The sequence below is a fragment of the Triplophysa rosa genome, linkage group LG7 (genome assembly GCF_024868665.1).
Source record: "Triplophysa rosa linkage group LG7, Trosa_1v2, whole genome shotgun sequence".
In the NCBI taxonomy this organism is placed as follows: Eukaryota; Metazoa; Chordata; class Actinopteri; order Cypriniformes; family Nemacheilidae; genus Triplophysa; species Triplophysa rosa.
The window spans coordinates 22385480-22406129 of NC_079896.1; the positions used below are offsets into that span (position 1 = coordinate 22385480).

Consider the following 20650-nt stretch of genomic DNA (forward strand, 5'->3'; position numbering starts at 1 on the left):
ATCTAATTTTCACTATTATGACAAGGGCCCTCCACAAAGGTTTGCAGGGCCCCCAGACGTCTATAGGGTCGGCACTGGGTGGGGTCGGGTTACTTGCAAAAATGTGTCTAAAGTGTGCGCACAAAGTAATAAACGTTCACAAAATTACTGATTAAATAAAAAATCACACCCGTACACGTTAAGATGACAAATTACAATGAGGTAAATACATTAGAAAATCACCCCCTTAACGTTACTCAACCTTATAGATGCGTGTTATTTTCACGCCCAGAGAAGGCAAAGCGTAACACTGACACGCTTTCTCTGGCGTGATACTGGATTGAATTATTTTATAAGCTAATATTTTTTATGTTTGTCATTTTTAATCAGTCAAGCCTATTTGGGCATTAGTCTCAAACAAATGAATTTAAACATTCACTGATGGTTAAGGCATGTCTGATTTCAAGTCCAAGTCAACTCTCAGGTCCAGGTCGAGTCCCGAGTCAATTGTTTTTTGTGACTGAAGTGTGTCTTGAGTCCGAGTAAACTCAAGTTTGTGCATGACAGGATGCTAAATCATGCCAAATTGAACATATGGCAATGTAAAGTGACATACACTTTGATACAATTTGTCAAAGACAATTTGTCTTTGATACAAATAGGATTTTCTTACTTATTTTTTCATTACTTTGTGAAAATCAAGTATGGTAGCATAATAAAATGTCTTATTCAATACTTATTCAAACCACTAACCCCCAGTATGAGTGATTGTAAGTGATGTCTGCCTTAAACACTACTAACTAGTAAGACAGGTGGCATCACAACAAAGCCATTGAAGGGACATGGTGGTGGGAAAAATCTGAGATGGAAGGAAAATATATATTTTTAATTTTTTAAAATCTTTTGCAAGTGCATTTTTAGAGGGTGGACAGTAAAATCTTTGACTTATATTTTTTCCTCCGATCTCATACGTTCCTTTTGGAGTTCTATACATCTTTCACTTAATGCTTGATGTAGACATTTTTAGGACTGTACATTGTCAGTCTGACTAAGAACAAGCACATCTGTGTTTATGTTATATCTGTGTTTATATTATATTTACAGTACTCTTTAGAGTAACCTCTCTTAACTAACTACTTACTTTGAGCAGTAAACCAGTATTTTCAGTATTATTTGTATTTTTCAGGGCACACGTCAGAGAGCACTTCATCCACTATAAATCTTGGACGTATTCCTGCTGTTTATGTCAAGGCCAATGTATTTCATTTGTTTGTGGTTAGAGGCGTTCATAGGTGTAAATCTCGTCTCTGTCACAGCTGAGCGTCTGAACTGAATGGTCTGGCAAGCTTCTGTCCAGGGCAGGTGTTGGCATTTATCCCAGTTGGCACCCTAATATAAACAGTGGAGCTAATTATGGACACGGTACAGAGCTCCGAACATGAAGGCCTGTGTCACTCCAGCACATCTGCTTAACCTGCAGTTCAACTTCTCGAACAATATATTAACATGAATGCAACGCACATACATAGTTCCCTGTTACCTGCGTATTTGACATTTATTTTTCATCTGTAATTCCTAATTAAACTTTTGGGCTTCAATCTTCCTTTATACCTGTTGAAAATAAAAACATATGTATTTTATTTACATGTGTACATCATTATTTACAGTAGCTCTTTTTTTGTGTTTAGTACTGTTAGATAAAACGTTTCCGTTTATATACTTGACTTTGACAAGTTGATACTTTGATAACCTCTGAGCAACAGGATGTTCCTCTGGGAATGCTTTAATAGAACAATATTGTAACTTTAACTTTCCTGTGTTCAGCTGTATTTGGAATTCTCCCTCTGGTCAATGTTTTAGCATGCCCCGATCTTTGATCATTACGCTTCCACACCCTAAAAGAGCTTATGATGGATTTTAACTGAATCAAATAACAGAATTCTAGATTTGATAATACTGCAGGCATGCAGAAGGTTTAGCAAGAACTTCTGAAAGTTAAATCACATTTACAAAGAACTATAAACACTATGAAGTCTGAGCACGTAGATCTATGTACATACTTTACTCTCAATGCATTCTGGGAGTTATGGAAACCAGAAATATGAATAAATCAGAAATGATTATTATCAGAATGATTTAAATAATTGTATTTAATAACATAGCGCAATGTTATTAAGGATTGTTTTGCCATGCCAATAAAGCATTTTGAGTTGAATTGTAGGTCTGTTACCTCTCCCTCATTGTGTGTGAGAGATCCGGCCCTGTTCTGTCCAGTGTACTAGATTTATGAGTGAACTGTAAACACTAAGCTGAACTAACATGTACAGTGTTGTATGGCCTCATTATTCATATTTTAGCAGTTTAATCCTGCAGATATCCAGAGATGGATATATGTGTGACCTTCATGAAATACTACAACAACTGCACACACGCACAAACTCCAGTTTACAGTCTCTGTTGACAATACAAAATGCCATCAGTCTTAGTGTTAAGAGCTCCAGAATTCATGTAAAGGATAAATGTAGAGCACTAAATGTGTGTGTTTGTTTTCATGTGCATGATTTATCACTGTACACACAATCAGCACTGAACTATTTAACCCCTGTGACTTTGGGAGTGTCTTTCATAACCGTGTGCTGTATAACTCCCTCTGTGCTCATCTGTCAGCGCTGACAGTCAGTGATGATGCTAACGTTTCTGCCAGAAATATATACAGTCGGGGCCAAAGATTTGTTTCAACAGCTAAAAGAACACATAAACATCAACATAAAATCCCCACTTTCAGCACTGAATATTCTTTAAACGTGTAGATTTATGAGGTGTTTAAATTGTACATATGTGCAACTTGTTAAACGTTTAGACTCCTCACTATGTTGTTTTAAAATAAGACAGTCATAAAACAGTATTAAGCAAAGTCATCACCATTGTTGAGCAACACAAGTGAAAGTATGGAAAGTGTTGTGATCGAAAAACATAACAAACATAAAACATAAACAGAAAAACAAAAATATTTGATGCCGGTTCTTAAACTTAACCACCCTTTACTTATATAACAGTACTGTACACTCTGGGCATTCTCTCAACTTCATGCTGGGATCATTTAAAAGATGTTTCCAAATATGTCTAAACTTTTTGCTGTAGTATATTTATACCACATATGTATTTCTGTGTACTCTGAAAAAATCAGAATAACTATTAAAAGAAAACTTACCTCACACGTTTGCCAATTATATACTAGCTAAAAATTACTTGTATCACATTCAAATACTTGCCTGAAATAAAGTTATTTTCTTTCATTACACAAAGGTTAGAACATGAAATTGGCAACATTTAAGCTGTTTACGGCCTTTTTTTAGTAAGAAACATTTGTCTAACACCATATAATCTACAGTATTATGCAATGCTAAAGAAATATCTGTTGTGAAATATTCTTGTTATTTTTATTGTCCTTTTTTATTTAAGGATTTAATGACTTAATGTTAGTAAAAATATTTATTGACTATGATTGATAAAGTATAATAAAACCAGCATTGGATAGGAATTGCATGCTGTATGTTTTGCAGTGTTTGTAAGGAAAGGTTAGCATCAAAATGTTAAACAATCATAAAAACTGGTAGGCCTAATAAATGGTGTTTGCTTTGGTTGCTGTTCTGATATCCTTTTTGATAACGTAACGGTTTAAATATAAATTAGAAACAATACTTATTTATTTAAAAATGTTTAAAAAACTTTCTAATGTTTCCGGCAGTGCCCGTAGAACTTAATCGAACTGCAATGATTGATGAGTTGTTTTATTTCACTTGACAAGTCTCGCCCTTGACCCGATCACTCTTTGCTTTGATTGGTTCGAGCTAGTGTCAAGCAGTCTTGGATTGGATAGTTGAGACGTCCATAACCAAAACAACAAGCGATCAGTTCCAGGGCGGGATCTGCGCTTCCCATTTACGCGGTGATATGTCAATCGAAAGCGTATTATCAGCGTTTCGTGAGGAAGCTTAGAAACATAATAGCTTAGAATGGCAAAGTGGTGTATAGCTAAATTATAATTCTATATTTAATCTCGTCACTGTGCATTTTCAAGTTAAATCCTAATAAAGGTTATCAGTATATTTAGTAACAGACCGCTGCCGAGGCAGCACGTAGACAGCGCTGTCAAATGGCAGCTTTTGTTTTTGTCACCACTCGCCAGGATTGACCAATCACAAAGCATACCAAAACAATATATGTAATTATTTCATTATCATTGCTAGGGAAAATCGTTTGTCATACACATACGGTATATATTTAATTATTATATTTAATAGATCATTCTTTTTTTCTTGCAGATATTGTTGGACAAAATGTCTTCAAGTTCAGTTTCAGCGGTAAATTCCTCTTTCTGAGCCGTCATGCGCCCTCTGGTGGAATAAATTCTTTATGACTGTCTGTAGTCTGCTCTGCGAACTGCCCGATGATACACTGAAAAAAGAGGAGGAGTGAAAAAGAAGAGGAGTGAGGGAGAGGTGGAGAGGAAAAAAAACACTAAGCGCTGTTCGCCATGTTGTATTCTGGACACATACGGGAGTATATATAAACACATCCGAGGTTTATATCAGCGTGGATGTGGATACAGTACATTTAAATGTTAGGAATGGATTTGTGATTATCCGAACTGGGATCCGCTGGTGGGCTTCATTTGCTATGCCTGATCTGGGATCGTTTGGAGAAACGGACGAACAAACAGCTTCAAAGGCTCATTCGGGACGCTATAGTAAATATTTGTATTTGACAATATAATAACACACTGTCTTTATTCGTTTTAGGTGGTTGGTTTTCGAATCTCTATGCATTTAAAACCCTGCGGTGGATTTTGTATTCTCGTGATCCGTGATTATATAAACCTCCAGATTTATTCAAACTCACGACTGACATTTAAAAACCAGCCAGAATCGACATGAATGTGGATTTTCAACATGCATTTGATCAAAGACTCTACCTGAGAGATTTTTTTATATGCAGAAGAGAAAAGTGATTGGAGTCACTTATCAATACCCAACAATATTGGTGCAAGTTGTTATGGACATGTTTGCAATCTGTAGTGGGCAGACTGCTGTTTTATTTATAATACAGTATGACTGTATTCATGTTTGATATTTCACCTATGCAAGCAGACACACACAGTTATAGTTATATCTGTAAAACACTAAACCTTTCTCATAGACTTACACATTGATCCGGACCTGTTTGCTCACAAATAAATGCTCTGGCGACATTAAAGCACCAATTCAGGATTATCAGCTTCGTGTTGGGGGGATTCAGGCCTGAAAATGAGGACAGACACCAAACTGGCTTTGGCTATATTCCTCGTATCCTGCTCCTCAGGTGGGTAGACATTATTTCTACAGCAGCCATACTGTATGCCTTATATAACATAAAGAAGCCTGATGATCTAAAAACAAAATGACACGTAATATGCTTTTGCCATTACTACTACTGTGTCCTCAGTTTATGATGTATAGAATTGCACATATATATCACACACATATAGTGTATAGAGTACAAGTATATATTTAGTAGCTGTATATAGATTTTCAGATGTATATGTACAGTAGCCTATACTGTACATAAACATATACAATATATATATATATATATATATATTGCTCAGGTGGAACTGTAGAGGGCTGTAGTGTTTGCTTAGAGAGAGATCAATTTTAGACAGACTGCTAGATATTCAGAATAAAACTGTTATTTTGTCCAGAAATAATTCAGTTCTAGGATCATAGGTAAGAACATGGTCTCTGTTCCTCTGAGAAACAGATAAGAACCTCTCTGACTTCGGTCAGATGGCCACTCAGATTAGCTACTATGGGCTTCTTTTTAAAGATGCTCAAGGTCACAGAGCCTGAAAGCAGGAAATAGACTAATGCCTTTGAAGAGAGATGTGTTTCATTTTTCTGTTGTGTTGGACTGTGGTACAGTTTGTAATGATTGTGTGTGTTACTTTGAACCATCAATAGCCATGAATGTTGCTTTACAGAACCCCCAAACTACTGGTCCGTATCTTCAAACTCTTGGTTTTTAACATTTTCTGAAGAAAGTGTGAGTGACCAATATGAGTGATGGAGTTGATGTTGATGTTACCAGTGCAAATCTCTAAGGTGTTGTGGGTGGTTGCCTGGGTGTTGTTATGTTGTTGCTAGAGTGTACTGAGTGGTTGCTAGGTGCTTGCATCTTACAAGACTAATATCTGTCCGTGTGACAATGAGGAGTACATCAGCACTCTCTCTCCATACTCGCGCGCTTCGCTTTAAAATAGGCCAAAGGTCTATAGTAGCTTTCATCCTCTTTAGCATAAGCCTGCTAAACTCAAACAGAGTTATGCCAAGGTTACAGTCATCGAGTTAATCCTTGTGCTAACCTCACACGCTGATTCCTGCAGCAGGTCATAGTTGATGTAAGTCATTCTTGAGCCTGTGAAGGGGGTCACCTGTCATGCCTGGGTCACATTTTACCCATTAATAGCAAAATAGAGAAATTTTAAATTCTGTAGAAACACAATTTTTGTACCATTACTGTTGTTGGAGCGGTCTGATTGGTCCATTTACAATGTAGCTCAACCAATAAAAAGATTCTGTTCAGTGAGCAGTTTGACCGTTTAGGGCTACTGTAGAAACAACATGGCAAATTCATGTAAGGGGACCTGTCGTGTGTGTAGATAGAAATAGCTCATTCTAAGGTAATAAAAACATATAACGCTTCATTATGTAAGGTATTTAGACACCGCCAAAGACATAGTAATGTATATTATATTGCATTTCTGTCAATAGATCCTCCAAAAAAATGTAACATTGGACCTTTAAAATGTAAATTGGTATACAGTATTTTAATGGTTGCACTTTTCTTATTTGCAGTATTGTAGTTTAAAATGGTTCAAAAATTGTCTTAATACAAAAATTCTTTCTCACTGGAAAAAATTAACTTGTAGAATTTACTTAATAAAATCCTCTAAGTAAACTAATTACTTGAAGAACAACTATTACGTGAAGTAAAACTAAGTAAGATTACGTTGAACAAAAACTTTGTCTAACTCAAACGTCACGGTTCACTTACTTTTGTATTGTAATATACTATCTTTTTACAACATAAGTAGAGACTGGTGGTCTCTGTACTGGCATTAGCACAGTTACTGCTCAAGAAGTGAAATAACACACATCATGACTAATACTGTGCCAATCTTAAAAATTATACCAAAATTATACTAAATCTCAAAGATAAATCAACTCAAAACACGAACAAGTCTTTCTTTTTACTGAACAACACTTAAAATGACAGTTAATCTGGAAAATTAATCTCCTAATGCAGTCAGATACAAAGCATGCTGGGAACTACAGATCAACTGCCAAGGTAGTTATATCTACAAAAATTATTTATGTAGTCTCGACACAAAATAAATAAGTAAACTTAATTTTACCAATTTAAATGGGTTTAACATAATAAAATTGAGTTGGATTTACTTCATAATTTGTTCAATGAAAATTACTCAAACAAAATAATTAAAATCTTAACAACCCAAATTAGTAGATTTTATTCCTAAAACTTTTACGTTATTTTAACTCTATTTTTTTGTTAAAATCAGGAACATAATTCTATTAAGTATATTATATTAATTTCTTTTCATAAAATCTGCGAAGGCACATAATCGTTTTTTTCAGTGCTTTTGGTGGTGAAATGTTCTTCAATGATTTTCTTGAAAGTCACTCTGATACGTTATAGTCACACATAATTAACAGATTAAAAGAGGTAACAGCATCTTTTGTTTTATTTAAAAAAGGTAAAGGGAAAACTCCCTCAAAATTTACTTATCCCCATGTCATTCCAAACGTGTATGACTTATTTCTGCAGAAAACAAAAAGAAGATATTTTGAAGTATGGTGATAACCTAAAACTGTCCACTATATGAACACAAAACCACTTTTCTCAAAATGTTTTCTTTTGTGTTTCACAAACGAAAGAGTCATATCAAGTTTCAAACATGAGGGTGTATAAATGATGCAAAATGTTTATTTTGTGTGAACTATCCCTTTAAGGCTTTAATCTATTGGTGTATATTTAGCTCCTGTACGTGAACAATAATCTGCAGCCATCTTTCTCTCGCCTGACTCACAAAGCATGCTGGTAGTGTGGGTGTGTTTTAGACAGATGTGCCCCAATGCGCCTAGTCTCACTGGCTCCAGTCTGTCCACAGCAGGAGGCCAAAACTCTGGGAACATTCCACTGGCTGACTGAAGGGCTATAGACTCTGAAAGCATTTCATTTGATAAATCTGGACAGACAGACAGAGAGAGAGAGAGAGAGAGATGGAGGGAGGGACTAGAGTTGATATTCAGAATCTCACAGGCATGTGTTTGTTGGAAAGAAACTGTTACCAGCATTAAATTGTTGGCAGTGTGTGTGTCTGGACTTCATTGCTGGGAATGAACCCGACACGAGTGAGTAAAAATATGTTCAAAAGACCTAAAGGGGCCATATTCTAACCTTTTGTATCAATTAACAGTGAGGCCTGCTGAGGATACAGTGTCACAGTCGTTTTCTCCAGCACTTTGTTATGAAGGTACATACCTCTGTGAGGGACAGATTACAAATGAATTGTAACTGCAGGTAACGTTTTCCAACCCTGTGTTTAATCTCACATCAGGACCATCTTGTCAGTCAGTCAGTCAGTCAGTCAAATCACTGATAGAGACAACACGACTCACTTTGAAAATATTCTTTCAGTTGTTAAAACGTCATAGGTCAAAGAGCATACAGGTCACATGAGCATAAAACATGGCGGACGCAGTATGTTCGAAATGTATTCATACTACACCCACTCATACTATATAGAACGTACTGTTTTAACGGCTGATAGGTAGGTACTTATTTAAAGCGCCCCTAACACACACGGTTTCTGCCAATCTCATATTAATCTTGAGTACTACCTATAGAGTAGTATTGCATACTTCGTATCTTCGAAGAGTATTTAGTTTAATCACATTTATAAAAGATAGATACAGCTGTACGATTATTTCCGAAAGCATACGGCGCGTGCGGGGGGAGGGGTAGGCTGAACTAAAGCACGTGCGCACCCATTGCCAACAAAACACAGACATCAGTTTCACTCACCGCATGCCGTTTATGTCCGGCATCTTTTAGCGCTCCATATATCAGTTTCAAACGATCTCCAAATCCAGCGTTATATCCACCGTTTATATAACATTCATCACCCAAATGCAGTGAACAAACAAACACCTGAACTTCGCGAACGTATGCTTTCTCTCTCTCCTGCACACAAGTGAAAGTGACGTCTGCGCATGCTCCTTCTGCTCTCCTTGCTGCCGCGTTGGCGTGCCGCGTGCTTTTCCGGGAGAATTGTCCAATAAGGGACTAAGAAAAATTGTTACGAAACAGTTTTATATGTTCGAAAAAAACTTTCCGAAACCTCTACGATCGCTGGGGGGGTGTATCGAGCACAGAAATACTACATAATACGCTCAACTCGTTTTTTGACAAGTTGACCATGTTAAGCATGAGAAGACAGCACGTTTAACATTGTAAAGTCAGAATGCATGAAACACTGTTGCACCACCCCTGTAAATTCAGTACGTATTGACACAGTATGCGATTTCGGATGCAGCCCTAGAGTGTTGGGACCAAATTATACCAGTAATTTTTTGGTTGCCATGAGAAAGACAGAAATCAAACTAAATCGTGTGTGTTTGAAAATGCAAAAAGGGTTGTGTGATGTACAGTTTGTACAGTTTAAAAATCATTGTCTATGGAAAGTCCCCATAAAAAATAGAAACCCACGTGTGTGCTGTTAAATTTGCACTGTAAGTACATTAACTGCAGTGTGTGTGGAAGGTCAGCTCACTCAGAACATAATGGCTTAATGCTTTTATGAATTGAATGTGTTTTGGCACTAAAGCTGGAAAAGATTGAACCCAGACAGAAATCGCACCTGCTGATTTCCAGTGAATTCAACTATCTATTATTTATGAAGTTAATAGCCCTCTGTCTGTCTGTCTATTTTTGCTAATTTGCTCCGCTTTATTTGTACCACCTTTTAATTTATTCTGCAAATTGTCCCCTAGAATCAGTGTAGAGTATACTGTACAAAAAAGCTTTTGCATTTGCATGTGTTTGGTGCGGAGGTATAGTTTTGTTTTTAGTTTTATTGTAGTTTTACTTGGCTTTTATTTTTAGATTTTTGTGAATTTAACATTTTGAGCGGTTTTGTTATATGCTTTTGTCATTTTATTATTTATAATTTTTTTACGTTGCTATATAAAATGTAACTTTTATATTAAACCACGCAAATAATAATGCAAATGAATAAAATAAGCGAAGACGACACGAGTATATACAAGCAACACACTGGTTCCAGATAAACAATGACGCTTCAAACTGCTCCGTTACACAGCTAATATTACAACAACAACAACATATCTTGGTTCTAACAAACAGAAAAACCAATTTAACTCACATACTGATCCGAATCAAAGCAAGCTCCTCGTGGTGATTTTTAGACTCTCCAATATCTCTCTGCTGGAAAGTATCTCCATAGATATCTATAAGTATTTAGAATAAAAGCCTTAGTACCGCGGGTCCTAACGCGTCTCTGCTGGAAAGTCTTTATAATAATAACACAAGTCCTAGCTCCTGCCTGACGTTGATGAAGTTTTAATTTTAGTAAACTAAAATAACCTTTGGTGGCAAGCAATAGTTTATTGCATTGACCTTGTAAATATGCTTTTCTTTACCAGATGGAGATATTCAAAATAAAAACGAAACTCTTGATGTTGTACTAAAAAGGATGAAATGTGTGTTAGCATCATTCATGTGTGTGTACACATGATGGTCAATATTACTGTGGTCCGTTTGGCGAGTGCACAAATTGATTTTATTGCGACAGTTCTGTCTGTGCTTTTTTACCTCAATGATTCACATTAGGCCTCAAACTTAATGCACCTCCAGGTGTGTGAACAGCTGCGATCCGGTTGGTTGGTGAGTGGTTAGGGAAACAGCCCCCTCTGCTGGTCATACTGTAATTTGTTCTCACAGCACTGAAGGAAATCTTTCCTATTTCCTTTTAAAATTACAGTCAACATTTATTTTTGAGATGTCATTTTTAGGGCAGTGGAAGTCATTTCTCGCCGTTTAATTTTGTGCTTTTAATGTAAATATTTAGATTTATTTGGCTGTGCTTTTGTGGTGCACTAATGATCGTGTACAGATTTCACAGAGAGAAACATTAAAGAGGTTTTACCTTCAAGATATGATAATATTAAAATATAAGTGTGGAGAAGATGTGTGAACATTAATGAGAAAAGAAACATATTTGATGTTTGAAGGTTCCTGCAGGCACAAATAAGTCCATTCGGAAATCTCCTAACTCGGAAGAATCAACGTGACATTTAGTAATGAATAAAATAATATTTCCAGTATTTGAAGACTCAAAGAGCCTGGTGAGATCATGAGATAACCGTGGGGCTTTTCGTATTGTGATTTATGAAAGTAACTGCATTGTTATTGTGAAAGCTCATGATTATTTTATAATCTCGCCTCTGTCCTACTGCCTCATAAAGGCTTTTAATGTGTGTGTGAGCGAAGCGTCCGTGGAATCTGTTGAATGTTTTGTGGGATGCAGTGAATGGAAATCTGTTCAGTGTGTTGAATTATTGAGCGAAGTCAAAGGCGTCTGTCAGCAAAAATGTCCGATTGCTGCACGTCTCGCCTTTCCAGCATTCCTGACCCTCAGCGATCTGTAGAGGATGAAATTCAAGCCCTATCTCTCTCTCACACACACACACACACACACAAAGGAGAGAATATTTGTTAACGTAGGTCTCGTAGAAATATGATTTTTATTATGGCAGTATTTCTTTCTGGGAACAAATTTCATTTAACATCTATTAGTGAAAATCCTATTCATTTTCTCCATAAAGATTTTGAATTTTAGCAATAACTTATAAACCTTACAATACAGACCTACAGTTCAATAATCTCAAAAGTCAACTGATTCATTATTATATTTACTTCCAGAAAAGTCACACATCTTTGTCCTTGACTTTTGTTTGATGGAAAAATCAACCTAAGGAAAATATTTAACGTCGCTCTCTCTCTTTCTCTTGTTCAGGTGCGATTCTCGGTCGTTCAGACATGGAGGAGTGTGTGTTTTATAACGCAAGCTGGGAAAAGGATGGCACAAACCAGAGTGGAATCGAGCAGTGTTATGGAGAGAAAGACAAACGCAGACACTGCTTTTCCACTTGGAAAAACCACTCCGGAACCATTGAGATGGTCAAACAGGGTTGCTGGCTTGATGATGTCAACTGCTATGACAGGTACGGTCAGGTGGGCCTGCGTGAGTAACATCTCATTGAGACTTACAGCCTCAACCGCAATAACTAGAGACATCTCTTAAAGAAGTCGTTCAGTTTCAAAATGAAAATTCTGTCATCATTTACTCACCCTCTTGTCGTTTCAAACCTGTATGACTTTCTTTCTTCCGCAGAACGCAAAAGAAGATATTTTGAAGAATGTTGTTATCAGCCCCCGATTCACTTGCATTGGTTACAATAGAAGTGATTTTTTTAGCTGATTTTTCAAAATATCTTCTTTTGTGTTCTGCAGAAGAAAGTAAGTCATACAGGTTTGAAACGACAAGAGGGCGTACTTGTTTTCTTTGCTGTATTTGAGGTCTGAAAAAATACAGAGCATCTTTTCTGTTATTTTGACCTGTTTCTCCAGTATTCATTTTTTGCCAATATGCAAATAGAAGCAATGGTTTTATTTTGAAATTTGAGAGATATATCGTTAGTAGTTCACAGAATGAAACAAAAATTACAATTTTACCTAAAAACCTATAAATGGTAAATTCAGAAAAACGGAACATAATTTTGAAATGGTCTCTTAGTTTTTTCTGTGGCTTTATGTAATGTTAGTAGTGTGCCTATAAAATGTTGATAGTCCTCCATATTGTTTTTTCTTCTGAAGTCTCATAAATTTTGTTGTGGTCTCGTATCACTGTCAAAAGGTCCTTGTGTCTAATGTCTTCCACGGTTTTAAAACAGGTATTAAAACAGGTAAATGAAAAGAAATTTGTCTCTTTCTGTGCAGAAGTGAGTGTGTGGAGCATAAGGAGAATCCTGATGTCTTCTTCTGCTGCTGTGAGGGCAACTTGTGCAACGAGAAGTTTCATTACAGTCCAGAGACAGTACAGAGTAAGTAGTGCAAACACACACACACACACACACACACACACACACACACACACACACACTGGTTTCCATGTTTTATATGGACATTCCATAGACTTCCATTGATTTTATATCAGGCTTATGATATATTCTATCCCCTAACCCGACCCCTACAACTAAACCTAACAATCACGCAAATAGGGTTGTCACGATTATGAAATTTGGCTGACGATGAATTGTCTATTAAATAATTGCGATTATGGCGATGAATTGTCTGTTTATAGGTTTTGACAATTATAACGATGAATTACAATTAATTTATTCAATGAAACAACTAGGAACATTCCCTATAGAGTGACCTAAACAGAAAAGACTGTTTTAACAGATTAAACTGAGACATGAGGATGATGTCGTCTTGCTGTGTAGATGAAGCAAATCTAGAATCACTTTAATAAAACTCATAAACACAAAAAATACAAATCTGAGACAACTCTAATGATGAAGAAAAATCGTTTGAATGTAACAGTGAGTGCAGATCAAGGACGGGGATGTAAAATGCTGCAGATCACCCTTGTTTTCTAAGGATTTACAATAATTACGGTTATCTGAAATAATTGCGATTATGTCAAATAATTGCTATGAAACGATTATTTGATAATTGTGACACCCCTACACACAAACCTTTCCGCATCTTTTAATTTTCAGTAAATATCATTCTGTATTATTTATAAAATGTCTTCACACACACATTGAACCTCTTTTCTCTTTAGAGCCCCCTAGTGGTTATGGGTCCACATGCACCGCAAATTAAGCACGCCCTGTATTTGCAACCCTACACACACACGTTTACTAATGTATCAGATGAAGGCATTCCATAGACTTGTATTGTTTTTATACACAGCTAGTTAAAACACAATAACCTGACCCTGAAAGAAAACTTTGTATTTTTACAATTTTGAAAAAGCTTATTGTACTATATATTTTTTGTTTTGTTCAAATGAGGACATCCCAAAGGGTTGTTTTGCTCGGATTTGTCAGGTTGTGCTCAATTTTGGTTCAAATGTTTTACTCCAAAATATTGAGCACAGACACATTACTGCTCCTCAGTCACTTAGGATGAAATCTGTTTTGAATTTACTTGCTTTCTAAATATTACACATCTAATGCCTCATCTCTCGCTCTCACCGTTTGAAGTCGAATGGCATTCTAGTTTGCTCAAGTTTAAGTTTCTCTCTCTCTTCTTCTCTTCATTGCAGCCACACAGAACCCTGTCACACAGAAGCCTGAGATGTTTCCCATGTTGTTGTACTCTTTAATTCCCATCATGGCGGTCGCTGTTGTCCTTTTCTTCTCCTTCTGGATGTACCGCCATCTCAAGCTGACGTACCCCCCTCTGCTGGTACCATCACAGGTACGGTACCTTGCTCTGACCAACTCGCAGACATGTCAAATATCTGGAGTTCGATTCAGCGCCACTCCCTCTTTCGACCTAAAAAAACGGTGTGTTTCTCGATCATATGCCCACTCTCGGACACCACATGAATTTGTCTCAATTTCTCATTCTCTCTCTGCAACATTCTGAGATGGTTTAGTGCACTTCACTTTGGCTAGAAACAGTAAAATCGCTCTTTTCCACTTTTGCTAGCATGCCTTTCATATCATGATAGAGGTAAGAGCTTCATTAACTCCGCCATCATCTGCATTCTTTACCTCTTTACTTTACTTTTCATTTCAATGACTTTAACCCAGTTGTTATTTGGTGGTTGTGGTTGTTATTTGTATTTTTCATTTCCGCTTGCATGGATGAATATGTTATGTCTTTGTGCGTCTGAATTGTGTGTGTTTACACGGTTAAGCCTGCAGTGTTATTTTGGAGTGTTATTTTATATTTGTTCAGATGAATGCAGTGTAGTCACAAAAGACACACTGGGTTGGGATTTGTGCCACAGGTGTTGTGGGACCTGAACTTTGAACTCTGGGAATGAAGATTAAATTGGGAACTCTGAGGTCACACACACACTGCAACTAAATCTGACTGTTTTCCTCTTTGTTCTGTATATGTAGAGTTTACAGGAGTGACAAACGCAATCTAAAGTAAAATTCAGATTTTCATGAAATCTGTGTAACCAAATATTGATATTGTGTAGTGTCACGGATTTATACAGATAATGCGGTACTCTCTCTCTCTCTCTCTCTCTCTCTCTCTCTCTCTCTCTCTCTCTCTCTCTCTCTCTCTCTCTCTCTCTCTCTCTCTCTCTCTCTCCTCTCTCTCCCTCTCCTCTCTCTCTCCCTCTCCTCTTCTCCTCTCATCTCTACTCTCTCTAATGCAGTCTAAGAAATAGTTGAACTCATAAATGAAAAAATCTGTCATGGTTTACTGACCCTCAAGTTGTTCCAAACCTGTATAAGTTCTTTCATTAAGAAAAGCTATTTGGAAGAACGTTACATGTGATTCAGTTCGGGCACCATTGACTATAGTAGAAAAAATATTGTGTCATTTTTTTTGTTCTGTGGAACACAAAAGAAGATATAATGAAGAATGTAGGAAAGCAAACAGTTCTGGGGCACCTATTTCTACCATTGTAATTTTTCCTACTGTGGTAGTCAATGGTGCCCCAGAACTGAAAATTGCTAACATTCTTCCAAATATCTTACTTTGGGATCAGCAGAACAAAGTTATTTATTCAAGTCTTGAATAACTTGAGGGTGAGTAAATGATGACTGATTTTTCACTTTTGGGTGAACTGTCCCTTTAATGCAATGATGTCACTCAATAAGTGCAGTTAAAGCTGTAATGTTACTCAGTAGATGCAGTTAATGTAGTAATGCTACTTACAATAGCCAGTTTTTGCAGTGATGTCACTCACTAAATGCCATTAATATGGCGATGTCTTTCACTAGATGCAGTATGCACAGTGATGTCATATGGTTGTCACTCTCTAATCTTCGCAGTGTGTATGTGGCCAAAGAGAATCGGCAGGCTGCATCCTCTGGCATGTTTAAATAAAAAATCTCAATCTGTTTGCTGATTTGCTGATGTTTTTTGTTTTTAAGGATCCAGGATTGACGCCTCCATCCCCATTGCTGGGCCAGAAGCCCCTGCAGCTGCTGGAGGTGAAAGCTAGGGGGCGCTTTGGTTGCGTGTGGAAGGCACAACTCTTCAATGAGCCCGTGGCCGTAAAAGTCTTCCCTGTTCAGGTACCAGAGACATTTCGAGTGAATAGATTTTACAAAGCTGTAAAGATTACAGTAAAGAAGCTTGTGATGTCAGTGGTCATACAAACATGATCAAGATCATACAACATGAATTTAACAACACTTAAAGGAGAGATCACCCAAAAATGAAAATTCTGTCTTCATTTACTCATTTACTCACCCTCGAGTTGTTCCAAATCTGTTTAAACTTCTTTGTTCTGATGAAAACAGAGAAAGATATTTGGAAGAATGCTTGTAACCGAACAAATTCTTGGCCACCATTGACTACCAAAGTGGGAAAAATGACAATGGTAGTCAACAGTGCCCCAGAACTGTTTGCTCTCTTACATTCTTCAAATCTTCATCTTCTTTTGTGTTCAACAGAACAAAGAAATTTATAAAGCAATTTTTCCTACTATGGTATATTACACGTATTAATATAGTATAGGTCATAGGTCTGCTTTTATCTGCCCTTTAAATGTTGCTCATTCTATTGATATCCAAAGTTGCCGTTATTGTTTTATTATAGTTAAGTTTAGTATGGTTAAGTATAAATGCACACACGTGTGTAATCTCTCACAATAAACATTATTGTACATGTGTTTGATTTGTGATAACCAGTAAATATCTGTTTGTTTGTTTGTAATCTCGCAGAATAAGCAGTCATGGCAGAATGAATATGAGATTTATACCCTGAGCGGAATGAAACATGAAAACATTCTTCACTTCATCGGAGCAGAAAAAAAAGGAAATGGAGTCGACATTGAGCTTTGGCTTATCACAGCGTATCATGAGAAGGTACATAAACACACACACAAACATATCATCATTCAAAAATGTTCAGAATCGATGACTGGCGTACTGTTTACACTAAACTGCACGCTATTGTAGTACATCACCCAGTATTAGGTATGCAGTATACTTTTTAACTTTAAAGATATTAACATGAATATACTACATTTTGTCATAAGATTATAAAATAACATAATATTAAAAAAAATCTTAAATTTGTGTTTTTGGCATCTGGATTAAATGAGTCACAAACTCGATTTTAACATTTGTTACATGCTGAATCACAGTGCTATTTAAAAACAGTCACAAAAAAATCTTGAATCTTTTGCATTTCCTGCATATTAAATAGCAAACATGAAGCTTGACTGCTTTTTGACCAGACAGGGTTATAAATTAATATTTATTTTCAAGACTGGATGCCATTTGCTTAATTAAACCTGTAATGTTTGTGTAGAAATCTCATCGTCGGTGCGTTTTTACACAGGGCTCATTGACAGATTTTCTGAAGGCTAACGTTGTGTCCTGGAATGAACTGTGTCTGATAGCGCAAACGTTTGTGTGCGGATTAGCGTATTTACACGAGGACATATCCAACCTGAAGGACGGACACAAACCTGCCATCGCACACAGGTACGCCCTGTTGATGGGCATTAGCTCTTATTGGTTAGCACATGGCTTCTGATTGGCTGTTATTGCCATCATTTAACTGTCTCTCCTTTCCATCTTCAACTCCCTCAGGGATATCAAAAGCAAAAATGTTCTGTTAAAGAGCGATTTAACGGTCTGCATTGCTGACTTTGGCCTGGCATTAAAATTTGAAGCAGGAAAGTCTACAGGAGACACACACGGACAGGTGAGCAAGACACTTGCATGTGCACAGACCACTCAATGATCAACAATATTATATTAGAAATTCACGTCATGTGACTAGACCTTAAGATGGCAGACACGTTGAATGTGTTAACCTTGGTCATCGGTGTTGTGTTGTTTTAAAGGTGGGGACCCGGCGCTACATGGCTCCAGAGGTGTTAGAAGGGGCCATTAGTTTCCAGCGGGATGCATTTCTAAGAATCGATATGTATGCAGTGGGTCTAGTGTTGTGGGAACTGATCTCACGGTGCACAGCGGCGGACGGTACCACACACTTGTTACCACCTCTGTCTCTACCGTTATTCTTTGTGTTTGTGTTTGTGAAGGTGTAATTTGTGTATTTGTTTTTCAGGTCCGGTGGATGAGTTCTCTCTGCCATTTGAAGAAGAGGCTGGTCTTCATCCATCTCTGGAGGACATGCAGGATGTTGTTGTGCATAAGAAACTACGACCGTTATTCAGAGAACACTGGCTTAAACATACGGTAATACACATAGACACACTATTAAATATAAGTACTTCAAATATTACACGTACATTACACGTACATGTCCAGGGAGGCATATTTGTAGAGTATTTAAGGGTGTTTAAAACCCCTTTAGGATTGATTAATTTATCAAAATATCAGGTGTATGGTACAAAATGAAAAAAAAATTTTAAGAAATTTATTGGATTTAGAAAACTGCCAACAAGGAAAATGTACATTATATCAGGCAATATATGTTTTATTTAGTTTAACAAAAAAAGTGCATAGAAAAACAAAAAGCTGAAAGGAAAGAAAGCAACAGTTCACTGCAACTTTCTGTTATCAATATTTTATTAATATTATGTTTATTAGTCATATTTTTCTCAGTATTTTGTAGTTATTCTTCTGGGTCTTGTCTCCAAAAACTTGCACATGTGTTGTGTAGTCTTTGTCAAGCTTTCGTACATTTTTCTGAAAGCTAAGCTTTAGTTTATACTCAATACTCCAATGCAACATGCATACAACATGTTTAATAAACTTTAATAAAATATTTGAATGCAGATGTTGCCGTGCGAAATGTCCATTATTCAAAATTGTACATCACTTTTGGCCACTTTTATATATGCAGTAAAGCAAGAGAGACCTGAAATGTCGGATGATGCCATTTGAAACATTTCTAGACGAATATAAGCGCTCTCACATTTTTGGACCCCACAGTATAAAATATGTTAATGTCTGCACAGGGTCTGGCTTTGCTCTGCGAGACTATAGAAGAGTGTTGGGATCACGAGGCAGAAGCGCGTCTTTCTGCTGGCTGCGTGGAGGAACGCATCATCTCAATGCAGCGGAACACCAGCCTCATTGGCCCCAACGACATCCTCTCTGTTGTCACCATGGTTACCAACCTGGACTTCCCCCCAAAAGAGTCCAGCTTATAACGCTGCACTTTCTCAGCCAATCACAACGCAGCGCGTGAATGACGTGTGTGAGAAAACTGTTCAAATTACTCTTTCAGAACGAGTAGAAATTCAACATACATGTACACGGAGGAACTCAAGATCCCAGGAGACGCCCAAGGAGCACACTTGGACATCTCTGTTTTCACCAAAACGTTTTTTATGCATCAAGACTTGGGTTTTATACTAACAGCAACTAATGTGATTTTAGTATAAAAAGGGCAAAACTCCTATGGACTTCATTCGCTGTTTGTTTCTGCAAATCATTACAGTCATGCCAATACAAGACGCCTCTGAATGTTTACTGCTCAGCGGAGAATCACACACGCAGATTTTCGAGGAATTATGCTGAAATAACCATAAACCTCCTTAAACAGGTATATACCTCATTGTGTTTTATTATGCTTTTCTACACAGCTTTTACTGAATGCAAGAAAAGTAGCTATTACAGTGCAACTGTAATACACACGTCAGTGTTCATGACACATTTGTGTTCCGTCTCCCATCACTTTCTTTCAGAAGGGGTCATATCGTGACAGACAAAATAATGATGTTTATGAACGCGTTAAACACTGCAAACAAACACGGTCACATTTTGCAGGGCTATGAAAACTGTACCATCACATTCTTCTGTCATTATAAAGCAGTATCTCTCTTTCTGAAACACTACAGCAGTATTCAGGGACGCAGAATCCTGCTCAGCAATTATGCAACAAACAATTGCGACTGTAGCATTTGGAGTCTAAAGCTGTTTGTTTATATTTATTTCATTAATAATGTGACAAACTCATTACTGTGAAATCAAACGCCGGTTGTTTTGCCCTGAACATGTTAACAGACAAATGTTTCGAGTGGAAAAATAGATAGTTTGTAACGTTTCAAATCAATCCGTAATTGCCCGGACCACACACACACACAATATGAATAATGTAAATATGACTGTTGGTTTTAAATTATTAGATTAGCATGATGTTGCTCTGTACTTTTTGGTGTCACTAATCAAAAACAGTCCTTTATAAAGAAATTATTCCAGAAGATTGTACTGTTGTGTATTTTGTCATTTTCAATTGTAGGATTGTGAGTACAGACCCAAATTCTCTACATGACATTTAATTCAGTTAAAAACATTCATTAAAACATTAAAAGTGAGTTTATTTGCAAATACGGAGTATG

General features: G+C 36.9%; 1 protein-coding gene across 2 annotated transcripts; it reads left to right on the plus strand.

Annotated features, from left to right (window-relative positions):
• Positions 1-4444: 4444 nt before the first annotated feature.
• Positions 4445-20600, plus strand: acvr2ab (activin A receptor type 2Ab). Of its 2 annotated transcripts, XM_057337464.1 has the most exons (13): positions 4445-4729; positions 5179-5340; positions 12137-12344; positions 13120-13223; positions 14456-14610; positions 14845-14868; positions 16254-16397; positions 17049-17192; positions 17671-17816; positions 17925-18039; positions 18182-18320; positions 18409-18539; positions 19265-20600. In XM_057337464.1, the coding sequence occupies exons 2-13, from the start codon at positions 5286-5288 to the stop codon at positions 19457-19459; spliced, it is 1560 nt and encodes a 519-aa protein (XP_057193447.1). In that variant the 5' UTR covers positions 4445-4729; positions 5179-5285; the 3' UTR covers positions 19460-20600. The 2 variants fall into 2 exon arrangements, with proteins under 2 accessions (XP_057193447.1, XP_057193448.1); XM_057337465.1 differs by lacking the exon at positions 14845-14868 and having other exon boundaries at positions 4446-5340; positions 19265-20599.
• The last annotated feature ends 50 nt before the right edge of the window (positions 20601-20650 follow it).

Excerpts from the sequence above, each read along its gene's own strand:
- acvr2ab (XM_057337464.1), top strand. The coding sequence starts at position 5,286 with ATGAGGACAGACACCAAACTGGCTTTGGCTATATTCCTCGTATCCTGC. Across the intron at positions 14,611-14,844 it reads CTCTGCTGGTACCATCACAG|CATGCCTTTCATATCATGAT; the intron begins GTACGGTACCTT and ends CACTTTTGCTAG. Across the intron at positions 17,193-17,670 it reads TCACAGCGTATCATGAGAAG|GGCTCATTGACAGATTTTCT; the intron begins GTACATAAACAC and ends GTTTTTACACAG.